We start from the raw sequence: 18,783 nt of genomic DNA, 5'->3' as shown, positions 1-18,783 counted from the left end.
TATTTAGAATGAAATAACATCAACCTCACTAAAGAGACTCAGAACCACAACTCAGACCAACTCTATTTCTATGGAGGTTCTAAGTTGGAATATTTTAAAAAAACTCTAATCCTGTATTTCTCATGAGCTTTAGATGCTCCTATGTCATTTTAGTACCTTTTAGGGTATAAAATTAACACATAAAAGCAAATAACAATTAATTATTCAACATAGGTTGTTTGTAATGATTTAAATTCTAAAAAGTAAATGAATTAATAAATGAAGAAATTAATTTGTAATTTAATAACTGTTTTGTATAATTGTGGGAAAAGTACCAAAAGATTCAACAAAGAGACAGAAATGAAAATAAAGATAAAAATAAAATTAAAGCATCTATATTAGAGAATCACATTTTTAATTGCTGAAACATTTTGTTGGGTCATTATCATTCTTGCCCGTGCAACCAGTGTGTTCATGATTAACTGATTAAAGCACAAAACTGTTCAGAGCACAATACTCTTCATAAATCTAATTTCTGGTGTAGTGTTTGGTCTTTTGCACAGATTTAAAACAGGCTCTACACATGCTTTGATAGGTTTGAGTAATAAAAGAAGTGCTATAAGTCTAGATAAGATAGATTGTAAGCTGACTGATATTGTACAAATGCTTTTATTTACCTGGAGTTGGACATACTGTGATATCTATAAAACAACAACAACAAAATTACATTAAGAATAAAATATAATAACTCAACAACAGTCAACACTCAGTAATTCTTTTTCAATGATCACTGTACTGTGTTGCTTTTTAAACTGGTCAAAAATCTCAAACTTCTACAAAGCAGGGAAAAATTATAAAGATATTTCACACTTCTAAGAAAAATCTAATCTTACACCAATGCCCATCATTTTTATATTAAAGATGATACATACTGGCCAGCTCTGTCATTGGTTGGCAGAACTGTCCATCATTTGGAACGGCTCTGATGCATCCACATGTGACATTATTAATGTTGTCACAGGGTCCATACGCTGCGCACTTGTTACACGGCCAGAAATACTGATCCTCACACCGGCACTGGTATCCAGTATTATTCAAAAGACACACTGTGAATTAAAGGAAATACAGAAAATGACTTAAAAGAGGAGAAAAACTGGACTCTTCCATTTCTTGCTCCAGTTAAGTTTCAACAAAATACAAATACGAACAAATAAATGAAAATACAAATAAATAAAATAATTTTAAAAATATTAAATCATTATTTTGTGCAATTCTGGGTAAATGAACAAAAGATTGAATGAAAAGTATCTAAATAAAAACAAAGCATTCAAATTACAACACTTAAGCGTTTAACTGCTATAAAATACATGATAAGATGTGTGACATTTTATAGCAGTGAGTCTGAGCACAGACAGAGAGGACAGTTACCTGTAGTGATGTTGAGTTCAGTGATCTGATCGTCACTTATTCCAAAGGGTAAACTGAGGTTCTTCAGAAGAGTTCTCAGCTGATTAAGCACTGCTGCATCCACTGTGTCAATCTCAATCTCAACCACATATTCAGTGGGAGGCGGCGCTGTAAACAACATTATTTAGAATGAAATAACATCAACCTCACTAAAGAGACTCAGAACCACAACTCAGACCAACTCTATTTCTATGGAGGTTCTAAGTTGGAATATTAAAAAAAAAACTCTAATCCTGTATTTCTCATGAGCTTTAGATGCTCCTATGTCATTTTAGTACCTTTTAGGGTATAAAATTAACACATAAAAGCAAATAACAATTAATTATTCAACATAGGTTGTTTGTAATGATTTAAATTGTAAAAAGTAAATGAATTAATAAATGAAGAAATTAATTTGTAATTTAATAACTGTTTTGTGTAATTGTGGGAAAAGTACCAAAAGATTCAACGAACAGACAGAAATGAAAATAAAGATAAAAATAAAATTAAAGCATCTATATTAGAGAATCACATTTTTAATTGCTGAAACATTTTGTTGTGTCATCATCATTCTTGCCCGTGCAACCAGTGTGTTCATGATTATTTGATTAAAGCACAAAACTGTTCAGAGCACAATACTCTTCATAAATCTAATTTCTTAATGCTCTGAACTCTTGTGTGTTTACACATTACACATGCGGTGTTGGGCTGAACTTGCGGAGAGTTCAATTGTGGAGGTACCGTGTCCTTCACTCTGTTTTCCTCCTAAATGCCCTGCTGTTTGTGTGTGTGTGTGTGTCTGTGTGTGTGTGTGAGTGTGTGTGTCTCTGTGTGTGAGGGTGGACAACATGGACTGGCTGCTGACTGGCTACAGCTGCTAAAGGAGAACACTTAAATGTTTTAAACATCTGATATTTCTACATAAAAGGATATGGCTGTATTGATTTAAAAAATAATAATGTGGCAGGTCCACAAGACCACTGAGTAGCAAATACATCAACACCACACAAGGGTTAATTTGCAAAGGATTCATGCATTTAACTTTAAACTGTACACATTTTTCCTTTGAGGGAGCATGTCCCCTAGAGGCCCAGAGCAAGGACTGTGCTCCAGTCGCAAAAATCCAGTTTTTTTTTATATATACATTTCATACACAAATACGTCATATTGCAAAAAATATTGTGAAAGATTGGAAAAAGCACTGGTTGACAAACATACCTCTGCATGGGTTGCCAACATTGATAGGAAAGGAAAGATTTGTCACAGTGTATCCTCTCAGGCATGTGCAGCTGTAGTTTCCAACAGCGTTGGTGCAGTTTGCATTTGGTCCACACACACCAGGAATCTCAGTACATTCATCCACATCTTAATTGAAACAAGCAACAAAACAAGAAACTTTTAAACATTGTCTATTAAATTGTGCTGCAGTCTATAATCTAGAGGGTCATACTCAAATTATTGGCTTTATGTGTAGTACATAGGCTGGTGTACTAATGCCTGTTATTTTCTCAAACCCATTTATCCAAATTAAGCTCAATGTCAAAGATAATCTAACTATTCTCACACTAATGAAGATCAACAATCCTACAAAAGAACTGGTCACAAGTTGATTCATTCAGGACAATCATTTAAAGAAATGTTCACAATAAGACAGCTTTAAACTTGTACATTTAAATTATTTTGAGAAGACCTGGAATTTCTTTTAACATAAAATCTTAGGAATTAATTCCATACAACTTCAATCATCTATTGTGTCCACCTTTTTTATATGAGATGTATATTGGTTGAAGAATATTACTAATATAGACAATTAATACCAATATATCAAACATGATAAAATCACAGATTTTCTAACATACCTCTACATGGGTTGCTCATATTAATAGCAAAGTATGGATTTGTCACAGTGTATCCTCTCAGGCATGTGCAGCTGTAGTTTCCAACAGTATTGGTGCAGTTTGCATTTGGTCCACACACACCAGGAATCTCAGTACATTCATTCACATCTTGATTAAAGAAAGCAACAAAACAAAGAGACATTTAAACAGTGTTTTCATTGCGGTCCATTATCTAAATGACCAAAATCAAATCATGGCCTGTATTCATAGTGTACTGAACCCATTTGTCCAAATCAAGCTGCATGTCAGAGATAATCTAACCATTCACATTTAAATAAAGACTGACAGGGTTCACAAAGGAACTGGTAACTACTCAAACTACTGCAGCTGTAGTTTCCAACAGCATTGGTGCAGTTTGCATTTGGACCACACACTTCACGAACCTCAGTACATTCATCCACATCTTGATTAAAGCAAGTAAAAAACAAAGGAACTTGTAAACATTGTCTATTAAACAATATGTATTGCAGTCCATGATCTACAGGGTCAAACTCAAATGATGGCCTTTATTTGTTATACACAAGTTGGTGTATTAATGCTTGTTATTTTTAAGGAACCCATCCATCCAAATCAAGCTGGATGTCAGAGATACACACACACACACTTTCTAAGCCGCTTCTCCCTCAGGGTCGCGGGGATGCTGGATAATCGAACTATTCTCACACTAACAAGGATCAACATTCACACAGAAAAACTGTTCACTAGTTAATTCTTTCAGAACAGTAATTTATAGAAATGTTCACAATAAGACAGCTTAAAACGTGTACATTTAAATTATTTTGCAAAGACCTAGAGTATCTTTTAACGTAACATCTTAGAAATGTAATTGTCGAAGCACCAATCCAAACATCTGTTGGGTCCACCTTTTTATGTGAGATTAATAACAGTTGTAAAATATTACTGTCATAGGCAATTAATGCCAACAAAGATGAGAAAAGAACATATTTTAAAACATACCTCTGCATGGGTTGCTCATATTAATAGGAAAGTAGGGATCTGTCACATTATATCCTCTCAGGCATGTGCAGCTGTAGTTTCCAGCAACATTGGTGCAGTTTGCATTTGGCCCACACACTTCAGGAATCTCCATACATTCATTCACATCTTGATTTAACCAAGCAAACAAACAATGAAGTTTTTTGCCGCTGTCTATTAAAACAGATTTTTTTTCTAGACTTTTTTTTCTTTTTCATAGATCCCATGTGTCAAACATAAGGTCTGGGGGCAAAGTCAGGCCTGTGGCACAATCCTATTTGGCCTTCAAAATGATTTAAAATTTTCTATTAATTAATTCTATTTCACAATGAGCTGCACTACAATTCCCAGCATAAAAATCAAATAAAAAAAACAGCTGGACCACAGATTTGTTCAGATTTTTTAATATGGCCCTTTCAGTGGTTGACCTGAGTGCTGCTGGAGTTTATAAACAGCTTAGTGTCACTGCTGGACTAAGAATAGTCCACCAATAAAAAATATTCAGTTAACAGCTTCCTGGGGTGCAGCGTCTTGTGAAGGACTAGAGGATGACCAACACAAACTGTGCAGCAGCAGATGAGCTATCGTCTCTGACTTTACATCTAGAGGGTGGACTGACAAGGCAGGAGTGTTACTGCAGTGCTGAGAATGATCTACCACCCAAACAGTACCTGCTCTCTGAGGGCCCATAGGGGTCCTGCCCACTGAAGAACAGGGTAAAAGGGGGCTAACAGAGTATCAGAGAAACAGATGGACTACAGTCTGTAACTGTAGAACTACAAAGTGCACCTATATAGTAAGTGGAGTGTAGGATATTATATACACAGACATGATATATTATATGTGTGTGTGTGTGTGTCTGTGTGTATATATATATATATATATATATGCTGGGGATTGTAGTGCAGCTGACTGTGAAATGGACTAATAATAACAAAAATAGTAAGTATTTTAATTTCGAGGCCTTGTGAGCCATGGGGTGTAGATTACAATGTTAGCCTTAGATAACAGCACTGACCAACACATACCTCTGCATGGGTTGCTGACACTGAGAGGAATAGTTGTATTTGTAACATTATATCCAGTCAGGCATGAACAACTGTAGCTTCCTACAGTATTGGTGCAGTTTGCATTTGGACCACACACTCCAGGAATCACAGTACATTCGTCCATGTCTTCATTAAAGAAAAAAAAATGAACAGATCTTTTATTTATGATCTGAAAACATATTTTATAAACATAATATGCCTAAATAAGTGCTTCTTAATCTATTTCACAGTACACCCCATTTTTTGGCTTAAAATTCCCAAGGGGGTCCTGATCCCCAGGTAAAGAAACCCTCATCAAAATAGTCAAATCCCCGTAGCCTGTACGCTATTGCATCTGAATAACAATCTGTGGGATTTGAAAACACTACAGTTTAATGAACACATCAGTTTAATTTAACTCTTGTAAGAATTTACTTCATTCTTACATGTAAAAATGTAAAATTTTCTGGTGTAGTGTTTGGTCTTTTGCACAGATTTAAAACAGGCTCTACACATGCTTTGATAGGTTTGAGTAATAAAAGAAGTGCTATAAGTCTAGATAAGATAGATTGTAAGCTGACTGATATTGTACAAATGCTTTTATTTACCTGGAGTTGGACATACTGTGATATCTATAAAACAACAACAACAAAATTACATTAAGTATAAAATATAATAACTCAACAACAGTCAACACTCAGTAATTCTTTTTCAATGATCACTGTACTGTGTTGCTTTTTAAACTGGTCAAAAATCTCAAACTTCTACAAAGCAGGGAAAAATTATAAAGATATTTCACACTTCTAAGAAAAATCTAATCTTACACCAATGCCCATCATTTTTATATTAAAGATGATACATACTGGCCAGCTCTGTCATTGGTTGGCAGAACTGTCCATCATTTGGAACGGCTCTGATGCATCCACATGTGACATTATTAATGTTGTCACAGGGTCCATACGCTGCGCACTTGTTACACGGCCAGAAATACTGATCCTCACACCGGCACTGGTATCCAGTATTATTCAAAAGACACACTGTGAATTAAAGGAAATACAGAAAATGACTTAAAAGAGGAGAAAAACTGGACTCTTACATTTCTTGCTCCAGTTAAGTTTCAACAAAATACAAATACAAACAAATAAATGAAAATACAAATAAATAAAATAATTTTAAAAATATTAAATCATTATTTTGTGCAATTCTGGGTAAATGAACAAAAGATTGAATGAAAAGTATCTAAATAAAAACAAAGCATTCAAATTACAACACTTAAGCGTTTAACTGCTATAAAATACAGAGCCTACAAAGATGTGTGACATTTTATAGATATATATTTATTATTTATATAAATTAAATAAAATCATCAAATAATGGTTTTGTGCAATTGTAAGAAAAGTACCAAAGAATCTATGAACAGACAGAAATAACTAAAAATAAAAACAAACCATCCATATTAGAAAATTAAATATTTAATTGCTGAATGCAGAGCCTACAAAGATTTGTGTTATAAGTGTTATATTTTACAACAGTGAGTCTTATCACAATCTAGCCAGTGTGTTTCCTGCCTTACGCCCGATGACCGCTGGGATAGGTCAGTACCCCTGAGGAAGAAGCGGCTTGGAAAATGTGTGTGTGTCTCTGCACAGACAGAGAGGACAGTAACCTGTAGTGATGTTGAGTTCAGTGATCTGATCGTCACTTATTCCAAAGGGTAAACTGAGGTTCTTCAGAAGAGTTCTCAGCTGATTAAGCACTGCTGCATCCACTGTGTCAATCTCAAATTCAACCACATATTCAGTGGGAGGCGGCGCTGTAAACAACATTATTTAGAATGAAATAACATCAACCTCACTAAAGAGACTCAGAACCACAACTCAGACCAACTCTTCTTCCATGAATGTTAAGTAGGAATATTTTAAAAGACCAGAATCCGGCATTTCTCATGAGCTTGAAATATTCCTATGCCATTTTAGTAGTTTCTGGTACATAAAATGAACACATATAATCAAAGGACAATTAAGTATTAAACATAGCATTTTTAGTGACTTAAATTACATGTTTAAATGTACTTTAAGCCACAAATTCAGTCTTTTTATGCTCTGCATAGATTTCAATCAACATAATTTCTCTAATATCTCCACTTCAAGAAATACAATAATAGTAAACTCTTTTGCCACTTAAATTTTCTTTCATAACAAAGTCTACACATTACACTATAAATGTGAACTAATAATCTGTCATCAAACTGTCATTTACCTGGTGGTGGTGGAGTTGGGCATGTTGTCACATCTACAAAATAAAAAGGAGATAGTCACTAAGAAATGAATGTAAATGTATCTTTAACCCCTGTAAATCAGTAATCACACTAGAAATGATCATCATATGGCTTAGCCTGTTTAAGTTACCTGCTCAAACTCATTTTTATTAGGACTCTCCTTGGAGGTTTTACCTTGCACTGCCCACATGATTTAATTTGAGATAGAATCTGATGCTGGTGAAGGACATTACAAGTCACTTTAATGGCATTTTTAAGTCAGACACAAGTAAGTCAAACCATGCACGCTGATGGGCTTCTAGAAATAACGTGTAGCACTGTGTACTGAAAATTCTCACTGCATTAATGTCACATATTATTCCATTTGCTTAGCATTTGCTTCTTTGCTGGCAGCTTGAAGAACTCCTCTGTGCTGTGGACTTACCACATGCCTTTCTTCATAGATCCTCAGAAAATAGGTAAAAGGAAGTAAAGTGACGTAATCAGTGTGATTTTTATTTCAAAATAAGAGTTTTTTGTTATGCAGTAACACCAGTGACACAACTCCTGGGAACCACAACTTTCATTATATATTTTGTAATATTTATTTGGCATTTGTTTTTTTATGTCATCTAAATAATCCGTTTTATAGTCAAATGGCAGAAAAACATGTTTTTTTACTTCAAAACCTTTTACACATGACTGTGAGGACGAGCACTTCTGTGGTGCTTGGAATTCTATATGACTGACTTAAAAACTAATATTGCTAAATTGATGCTCAAGAAGGTGTAATTGTTAAAATAATGTTTTGTCTTATTTTAAAATATAAATAAATTGCAACCCTGACATGTTTTTCAAGTGTAATACATCTGTAAATGCTAGGGATGCAAATATGGATGTTTCTGAAGAATGACCCATTAGCAAAGTGGTGCTTTGTGTTTATAATGCGTCATGAAACTAAGCTATCCTTGAGTAAGTGTCCTAAAAACCACCAACCTTCCAAATCATGGACTGACTATCTAAGGACTTCAGAAAAGCATTGGCAGACGAAAACTGAATGATCAATTTCACTAATCAAATTGCTTCTGTGTGAGAAAAAATGCATAAAAACAAATGAAACTGGGCAAAATGGCATAGTTTTGAATTTTTCAAGACCCTCGAGTGGTCAAGCCTTGTGATGAAAATTATGAAACCATGTGATAAAAGTGTGTCTTCTTTTATGTTATTGTTCATACTTACTAGTCAGCTCTATCGATGGTTGACAGAACTGTGCATCATTTGGAAAACCACTGATGCATCCACATGTGTCACCAGTGATGTTGTCACAGCGTCCATACTTTGTGCACTTATCACATGGCCAGAAATACTGATCCTCACACTGGCACTGGTATCCAGTATTATTCATAAGACACACTGTAAAAATTTAGAAACAAAGCAAACTAAATACTCAGAAAAAGTGTTAGATACACTACCTTACTGTAGGGTGCTGTTCATAAGGCTACATGACACACACATAAGCTTGTCATGACAACTGACATAACCCTCCATAAATGTTTATAAAGACAGGCGACGTCATTGGACAGTGGAAGGAATACTTCAAGGATCTTCTCAATCCCATCACGAACCTTCGCTAGAGGAGGCAGAGCTTGGAGATCCGAGCGAGGGTCCGTCCATCACTCTGGCTGAGGTAGCCAAGGTGGTTGGAAAACTCCTTAGTGGCAGTGCACTGGGGGTGGATGAGACCCGCCCGGAATTCCTGAAGGCTCTGGATGTTGTAGGGCTGTCTTGGCTGACACACCTCTGCAGCATCGCGTGGACATCTGGGGTGGTCCCCCTGGAATGGCAGACCGGGGTGCTGGTCCCTCTTTCTAAGAAAGGGGACCGGAGGGTGTGTTCCAACTATCGGGGGAACACACTTCTCAGCCTACCCAGTAAGATCTATGCAGGGGTACTGGAGAAAAGAGTCCGACCAATAGTCGAATCTCAGCTATAAGAGGAACAATGTGGGTTTCACCCTGGTCGTGGAACACTGGACCAGCTTTTTATACTCACCAGGGTCCTGGAGGGTGCGTGGGAGTTTGCCCAACCAGTCCACATGTGTATTGTGGATTTGGAGAATGCATTCAACCGTGTCCCTCGGGGGATCCTGTGGGGAGTGCTTATGGGCCATTCAGTCCCTGTACAAATGGAGCAGGAGCTTGGGTCGTATAGCCGGCAGTAAGTCAGTTTGGTTTCCAGTTAGGTTTGGACACCGCCAGGGCTGTCCGTTGTCACCGATTCTGTTCATAACTTTTACAGACAGAATTTCTCAGAGCAGTCAAGTGGTGGAGGGTGTCCGGTATGGTGGCCCCAGGATTTCACATCTGCTTTTTGTGGATAATGTGGTCCTGTTGGCATCATCAGGCCGGGACCTCCAGCTCTCTCTGGACCAGTTTGCAGCTGAGTGTGAAGCGGCTGAGATGAAAATCAGCACCTCTAAATCTGAGACCATGGTCCTCAATCGGAAAAGGGTGGAATGCTCTGTCCAGGTTGGGAGTGAATTCTTGCCCCAAGTGGAGGAGTTTAAATATCTCAGGATTTTGTTCACGAGTGAAGGAAGGATGGAGTGAGAGGTTGACAGGCAGATTGGTGCAGCGTCTGCAGTAATGCAGACTCTATACCGGTCCGTCATGGTGAAGAGAGAGCTGAGCCAGAAGGCAAAGCTGTCAATTTACCAGTCAGTCTACGTTCTGACTCTCACCTATGGTAACGAGCTTTGGGTAGTGACTGAAAGAACGAGATTGTGGATACAAGCAGCCGAAATGAGCTTTTTCTGCAGGGTCACCAGGCTCTCCCTTAGACATAGGGTGAGAAGCTCGGCAATTCGAGAGAGGCTCGGAGTAGAGCCACTGCTCCTCCATTTTGAGAGAAGCCAGTTGTGCTGATTCGGGCATCTGATAAGGATGGCCTCTGGATGCCTCCCTAGGGAGGTGTTCCAGACATGTCCGACAGGTAGGAGACCCCGGGGAAGACCCAGGACATGTTGGAGGGATTATATCTCTTGACTGTCTTGGGAACACCTTGGTATCCCTCCGGAAGAGCTGGAGGAGGTGCCAGGGGAGAGCAAGGCCTGGGCCTCTTTGCTTAGGCTGCTGCCCCCGCAACTCAGATAAGCAGGTGATGATTGATGGATGGATGGATATTCCAATAGGCATTATTCGCTATAAACATTACGTTTTCATCAAAGTCAGCTAGAATAGCCTTTATGACAAGCCTTTATGACAGATTCCTGTTGGAATAAGCATTTATAAATAGTTATGTAGGGTTCTGTTAGTTGCCATTGCAAGCTTATGTAGGTGTCATGTAGTGTTATGAACAGCACCCTACAGTAAAGTGTTACCAATATTTCTTATAATCAAGCAGAATTTTCAACATTTCAAACTAGAATAATCAGATTTAACTACTGCATCCAGAATGGTAAAGATGAACAAGATGATTTCTGCCCTTACAGCAGCCTCACTGTAGTGTTCAGTTAAATTCATTACGTACAATTAAAAAAAGTTAATGTATCCACAGCTCTGCACTGACAAACTGAACACAGGTGGCTACACTCTCAGAAAAAAAGGTTTGACACTGTCACTGGGGTGGTACCCTCAGGGGTACATCTCTGTACCTAGTCAGGGAATATAACTGAACCATAATCCACTGAAACTATATTTTCTCAGTTGTACTGACTCTACACACCCTGTCTTGTCTTCAGGTTTTTTTATTAAATGGTTCTGTTTTAAAACATTAGTTTATAAAATGATAATATCTAAAAAGACAAATATCTACTTTACTTTTTAGAAAAACTTATTTAAGGTACACAATGCGACATTAAAACCACTGTTGTACTTTTGAGGGAACGTTTACACTGTTTGTACCTTGATGAACAAATCATGTACCTGCATGGTACCTTAATTTCTAACAGTGCAGTTAGCTTTGCAGTTCTAGGAGGGGCTGCATATACAGAACAGGATCGTGACGTCACCCCAAGTGAACAACAGTCACTGTGAGATTTTAGGACAAGGTCACAAACTACGGTAGAGACCAAGTAAAGCTAGTAATGAAATGGTGAACCCTTGCTGTATTATCAACTGCGATAATCGTTCACACGACTGGCATGGAAAATGTAGTTAATGCAAATGGACTGCATTTTTCCAGCTTGGGAGCAAAACAGTGGAACTTGGGCCAAACTCGTCTGGTATCTGGTTTATATCACCACCTCTGTGAACAATTTTGCTTTGGCATCACAAACACCAAACCAACCTGAGGTGCAAATAAAACAGGTAAAAGTAGTAAAGTGGCCGTGTAACTCTCAAGTACTGATGCGTGTAACTGCTCACACCACAAACAAGACAGGAAAACGCATCTGGAAATGTAACTGATGATAGCTCATTAAGATCATCCATCCACTCTGTGCTCTACAGCAGCGTTTTAGGGCCACTGTTAATAAAAAATAAAAATAATAGACTTTGAGAATAAAGTCGTAATATTTGGAGGATAAAGTGAACTAACTGTAGAGGGCCTGACATAACGCGTTGGAGTCTCTGTTGCTGTACTGGCGCCGGAGTTCCACCCAGTCCTGTCTCCTCGTGGATCATTTTGATTAATATTCTCATCGTCTGTGAAACTTCATGCCCTGCTTGAGATTCTTCTTCAACAGAACAGACAATTTCCTCAGAGTCTGCCTGGCTCAAATAAACCAACTCAACGCCCCTCATTTAACACAAAGAGATGCTGCTTCCCTTCACAAAGCCATTGGCCACAATACTGCGACCTTTCCTGGTACTTCAGTGTGGCAATTATACGACTTTATTCTCGAAAATATTACAACTTGCTTCTCAAAGTCTATATTTTATTAACAGTGGCCCTAAAACACCATAGTGTTCACATGGATCAAGCCTGTCAATTTCTCTTATTTTCTCAAAACAGCGCTCCTCTGCTTGATTATTCAGCTTCTTCAGAATTTCTCTGTTATTTTGCTTTTTTAAGACGCCATTACTTAGTTGCCCAATTCTCCACCAGCTAACTCTGATTAGTGAGCTAGCTAACATTAGCTTGTATGGACATGAGAAGGTAAAACGTTAATTTTACTGCATTTTCTGCCTGTACACCAATACAAATGTCAATCATTAACCAAAGTCACATGTAGACTTAATCCGTTCTTAACTTCTCTCCCGAGACCGGAGAACGAGCAACAACACTCGTTCTGTAGCGGCTAACATGCTAATGTTACCTCAGTGACCTGCCCCAATTGAGAGGGATGAAAAATAGCAACTAGGTATTCACCAAAATAGCTGTGGGGCTCAACTTAGTGGCAATGTACTACCGAACAGCGAGTCCTTCATTTGGAGGGTGGAGAAGCAGCGAAATCGTGTTTCTGCAGGTCTGACAGTTTAAAGAGCAGAGAAAGAAAAGCGCCCTGAAGAAGAGGGCGGAGGAGCGCGCGCGCGCACGCGAAACGGGCCCCTTTCCTGCGGAGCAGCAAAGGGTTTCCTACGGAGCCCCCAAGGGGCCTTAAAAAGGGTAATGAGGTCACTACGGCGGCGTTTCAGGGACACGGTTAATAAAAATAGATCTCGAGAATAAAATCGCACTATTTCGAGAAAAAAGTCACACTATTTCGAGAAAAAAGTCACACTATTTAGAGAAAAAAAGTCAAACTATTCAGAGAAAAAAGTCACACTATTTTGTGAAAAAAGCTGTAATATTTTGAGAATAAAGTCATAATATTTCCAGAAAAAAAGTTTATTTAGAGGAAAAAATTATTTAGAGGGAAAAAAGTCATATAATTCCAGCATTAAAGTGGCATTAACACCAGGAAAGGTTGCAACATTGTGGCTATAGGCTTTGCGAAGTGAAGCAGCACCTCTCCGTGTTAAATGAGGGGCATCGAGTTGGTGGAGCTACACTTTCATATCGATGAGCCTTTCTCTCGGTTCTGGAGTCGACATTTACGGTTTGGGAAGTTCTGTGCAAAATATTTTTTTACATTTTTAAATTTTCATTCATTTCTATCTGATGATGAGCTCTAAAAGAAATAGTTAATCGAATTTAAAAGGAGTGAGGAGCCGAAATTCAAAATAAATCAAAACAGCGTTGAACATCTACGTTACACCGAAGGAAAAATTGTGGCTGAAAAGCGGTGCAGCACCATGGCATTTAAGTCCACGAGCAAGAGAGTGCGTATAGCAGAGAGAGGGCCTGCCTCAGAGACTCTACTAATGAGGAGGAAGGGGTGGTGGAGCATGATATGTTAGGGAGATATATATATATATATATATATATATATATATATATATATATATATATATATGTAACCTATATAAGAGGCAACCATTAAATTACTTACATTGTGTGTGAAATGTTGTTATTAATATTCCAGCCACTATAGTCCACTCCCATTTTAATTTCTACACTTTGTCATTTAGCTTTGTACTACATTTGAACAGTCATGTGTGTTGAGTTTTCTCCCCGTGTCTGTGTGGGTTTTTTGTTATGGACTGAAATCATAGCTCGTGTACGAGACCCTCAAGACTGGCATCAAAGAACTTCTGTGACCCAGGTGATAGTAGGTGGTTACTGGAAAGATGTGTGGCTCTATGTGACACATACAGTATAAACCTAACAGTGAATTAGCTTATAAAACAGTAAATCTAATCTAAATAAATTAAAATGGGTTCATGAACTGCAGTGTTTAACAACGAACTGGTTAAACTCCTTCAAACTTTTACGTTTTTGGACCAATAGTCTGTGTGGTTCCTCGCTTTTCTCGATAGGGACATTCGAGCCCTTACGCGAATGTTCCTATCTACATCACTGGACACTAAGAAGGATGTCCTTTAACACAATAATTCATGTTAGATACCGTTTATTTACTTCTTAAACAGACACATACTTTAACATCTCTAAATCTGAGGAATCCTGAAACTACCTAACATTACTCATCCTGTCTGTGACTTGAAGTAAGATAATGTTTGCTAGCTTAGCTAACTAGGTAGCTACAACACTGGAAACCAGCTAACGATTTACCTTCCTAATCAAAAATAAACTTCTCAATAAAGAATTTATATCCTTTATCGAGTTTTGCACGTTTGGTGCTCGATAGCTGTTCCACAATTCTGACCAGATTGTCCTGCCTAAAGCACGGGAGTTCAGCCAAAGATGATGATGAATAATACAGCCATGTTCGTAGCGGAGCAGCACGGACACCATAAATAAGTTTACACATAACCTCCCCCGGAAATTGACCCCTCCTCCGCGCGTGAAAAACGCCTGTTCACTCATAAAGAAACACTCAGTCTCCCTGTCTCTCCTGTACATCAGCACCAGCCTGGTATTAGTATAAGAAACGGCTGAGCAGAAAACTGATTATTCAGAATAAAGAGCCAGAGACTCGGAGAGACAGAAGTGAGTGACACTCCAGGGCCAGTACAGCAACCAAGACCCCAACGTGTCATGGCAGCCTCCCTACAGTTAGCCCACTTTACCCTCCAAATATTATGACCATATTCTCTACGTCTCCTATTTTTATTTGTATTAAACGTGGCCCTAAAACGCTGCTGTACCTAGCAAAGGTTTTGCATTATGATGCAACACGGATGCATGTGCTTTGCTTAAGCTCAGACATGAAGCAGCTCATTGAATTTGACGTTGATCTTGGATTGAAATATAAAGAATTAGCGTTGCTTCTCAAAATCAAATACGATTCTATTGTTAGTGACACAAACAAACTAAGATCGCGGGACCTCGTACAGTAAAAGCTTCATTTACAGACACTGCAAAGGACAATGGCTGAATAAACTCAGCGCAGACTGGCAAAGCTAACATTACTGCTACTCAGCGCTGATTGGTTGGCATTACTGCTACTCAGTGCTGATTGGTTGGCATTACTGCTACTCAGCGCTGATTAGTTGGCATTACTGCTACTCAGTGCTGATTGGTTGGCATTACTGCTACTCAGTGCTGATGGGTAGGGGTTTATATCGTTATCAGATATGATACAGATATCCTGTTATTCTGTGTTCATCTCTGGTAAACAATGGAAAAACTTCATAGAAGTGCTGACACTAGTTTGACACTGGAGCCAATTGAAGAATATTATAATATTTCTGATGTGTAGCAGCTGAATTCAGCTTGTTTGTGTTTTGTTTTTCTATTTTTCTGTATATGTTGCATTATGTGCAGATCCATGATTGGACACATTTGAGTGGTGTCCTACCTAAAAGAGCCACTACCTGGACACAGTCAGGGATCTCTCCCTTCCAGCATGACCAATGTCTAGACCAGCCCAGCATTCTTCCATTTGTTTGGTTAAATTTGTGAAAGCTTTATTAGATCGGGTGAAACTGAATATTTGGTGAAAAGTTTGGACAAGAGCCATTTGTCATTTCAATAACCTTTTCTCCTAGTTTTAAGCAGGGCATTGGCTGAGTTTTTGTTTGTTTGGTTTTGTTTGTTATTTTGGCGTATGCTCATCAATGAAGCTAACATTTCCCTCAGTTCAATGTCTTGTCTTGTCATTTAGACCTTTTAAGAAATCCAAATAAACCTGAGTTGGTTTTGTTTAAAACAGAGTCCCATGTTTGGTCTGGCAGCAGGTCTGGGATGAGAGCCCACTCTCATTTTCTGTTATGGCATGACCCTAAACCGGGTCTAGTGACATTAAAATTACACAAAAAGTGCATAGTGGTGCTATACTTAGTGGGCAGTCGTGGGCTGGAGGTTAGGGAGCTGGCCCTGTGACCAGAAGGTTGCCGGTTCAATCCCCATTGCCGACAGTCTGAAGTGTCCTTGAGCAAGACACCTAACCCCCAACTGCTCCCACCGCTCCAGGCAAGTGTGCTTACTGCCCCCTAGTGTGTGTGTATTCACTAGTCAGTATGAGGTGTTTCACTTCATGGATGGGTTAAATGCGGAGGTGGAATTTCCCCATTTGTGGGATTAAAAAAGTCACTTAACTTACTTAAAATAAAATACAACACAAATTAAGTGACCCTTATTAGTCCCACAACAGGGAAATTTCACTTCTGCATTTTCACCCATCCATGCAGTGAAACACCACATACACATACACACTAGTGAACACACACACTAGGGGCACACTTGCCCAGAGTGGTGGGCAGCCCTATCCACAGCACCCAGGGAGCAGTTGAGGGTCAGGTGCCTTGCTCAAGGGCACCTCAGTCACGTACTGTCGGCTCAGGGGCACAAGGCTGGTTTTCACACCTCTAGCCCAGGTAATTGATTATGATCAGAAATGCTAAAGCAGAAACAAAGACTGCACATCCCTCTCATGTAACCAATAGTACTGTTGTACAAAGTGTTAAAACAGGCCCTGTTACTTCTAATTCCAATATAAATGTATATAATCACATACATATTTTAACTGAGTGCCCCTGAAATGATTAATCATCTTAACTTCAAATTATGAGGTAACTGATTAACACAGTTAACTCAACTTGAGGACACCCGAGCTCACTCAACTAAAATTTCTTACTTTAGTCAAAAGTTCTCAGCACATCTTTTAGTTCACCATATCAGGTTAATAATATAGAATTTTCTTTTTTAATTGGACTCTTTTCATCATACAATCCTATCAGACAGTTTCTCTTTTTGTTGGCCCACTTATGGATAGCTATGGCATTGCTAGGGCTCAAATTCGAAATCTCTTGTGGGAGTGATGGCTTGTTAAAGAAAATAAAAGTATTGACAGTTAAATAAAGTGAGAAATGAATAAACTGGGCCGTGAACATGTCATTTAATATGTTTTAATGTTCGCAGCTCCTTCCGCCAAATTAGTTCCTTAACAAGCAGCTTATTGCTACGTCAGAGTAACAAACTCTGCTCACTCACTGCTCAGTCTGCTGTAAGCCTCAACTTTTGAAGAATGGACTGAGCCATAAAACTGCCGCAATATCAAGTTTAGCTCAGTTTTGTCATTTTCTGCCATATCAATATTAATGTTGTTTTGTTCCAGCCAGTCTGTAAAGCTTCTTACAGCCCATGTTGTTTGGCAAATGGTATTGGGTTTATTTCTGGCTGATTCCAGGTTGTTTAGCTGTTCTTCTGTCACAGCTACCGACTGAACAGCTGCTCAGTGGTGATGACAGTTTGGGAATTTAGTGTCGTCTCATCTTCAGAGTCTGACCAAATCAGCTGTCGGTCAAATGTGATCTTAAAAGTGTCTGTTTTTTAATTGTGGCAAAGTAGTAAGTAAAAACATTCAAATGGCTTGAGCATCTCCTACAGCTGTCAAACGCGTTGCTTAGCAACAGCGTCTCAGCAGAGTGATACAGTGCTATTAAGGCAAAATAACAGCACGGTTAGAAGCTTCTCAACCAATCAGCTTGCATGCCTGAACCTAACTGTTGTATAATATAAAATATTTATTAATAATAGTTATTGCTTTTGCACGACTTGCCTGATCAGCCAAAGTATTCCATTAGTAAGAACGGGCTTTCACACGGAGCACACGGGAACGTTTTAAGCTGCATCAGACTGCTCTTGCTAAAGTCCAGCTTGCTACCTCACACCAACTAAACCCACCTTAAGTGCTGTTTCAGACGGTTTCGGGGCTAGTTTCGGTCGAGGGGGCGTGGCAAACCCCCTGACGTACACATTCAAAATGTGCTTCCAGCACATCCCCGTTATCTGCCGTATGCACAGAAGGCGCAAAATAACACACAGGTGCCAGAACCATTCTAACTTAAGGCGACTACTGCAAACCACGCCCACTGCTGCCTCATTCTCAGTTGGGCTGTGGAACTGCCAGTCAGCCGTTAACAAAGCTGACTTTATCGCCTCTTATGCCAATCATTTATCATTACAACTACTGGCTCTGACTGAAACCTGGATTAAACCAGAAAACACTGCTACTCCGGCGGCACTATCAAACAATTATTCCTTCTCTCATACCTCTCGTCCCTCAGGAAGAGGAGGCGGGACTGGCCTATTGATTGCAAATGGCTTGAAACACACGCCACTGCTACCAACAAATACGTACACCTCTTTTGAGTATCATGCCACGCTGGTTAATACTCCAGCTAAACTTGGCATTATTGTCATCTATCGTCCTCCTGGGCAAATGGGCGAGTTTACAAATGAACTTGATATGCTGCTTTCTTCTATCCCGGATCAAGACTGTCCCATGCTTATTCTATGTGATATGAACATCCAC

The 18,783-nt window shown here is 38.8% G+C and overlaps 1 protein-coding gene across 1 annotated transcript; it reads right to left on the bottom strand.

Annotated features, from left to right (window-relative positions):
* Positions 1-632: 632 nt before the first annotated feature.
* LOC108412947 (fibrillin-1-like) lies at positions 633-13,026 on the bottom strand. Its single transcript, XM_037538251.1, has 13 exons — positions 12,894-13,026; positions 8,823-8,996; positions 7,586-7,618; positions 6,993-7,139; positions 6,190-6,363; positions 5,935-5,958; positions 5,327-5,473; positions 4,281-4,427; positions 3,285-3,431; positions 2,644-2,790; positions 1,408-1,554; positions 912-1,085; positions 633-680 (listed from the first exon to the last, which is right to left on the bottom strand). The coding sequence occupies exons 2-13, from the start codon at positions 8,986-8,988 to the stop codon at positions 649-651; spliced, it is 1,485 nt and encodes a 494-aa protein (XP_037394148.1). The 5' UTR covers positions 8,989-8,996; positions 12,894-13,026; the 3' UTR covers positions 633-648.
* Between the last annotated feature and the right edge of the window lie 5,757 nt (positions 13,027-18,783).

This window comes from Pygocentrus nattereri, chromosome 4 (genome assembly GCF_015220715.1).
Source record: "Pygocentrus nattereri isolate fPygNat1 chromosome 4, fPygNat1.pri, whole genome shotgun sequence".
NCBI lineage: Eukaryota > Metazoa > Chordata > Actinopteri > Characiformes > Serrasalmidae > Pygocentrus > Pygocentrus nattereri.
Note: the sequence above shows the minus strand (reverse complement) of the source record. Positions and strands in the feature narration are given on the sequence as shown.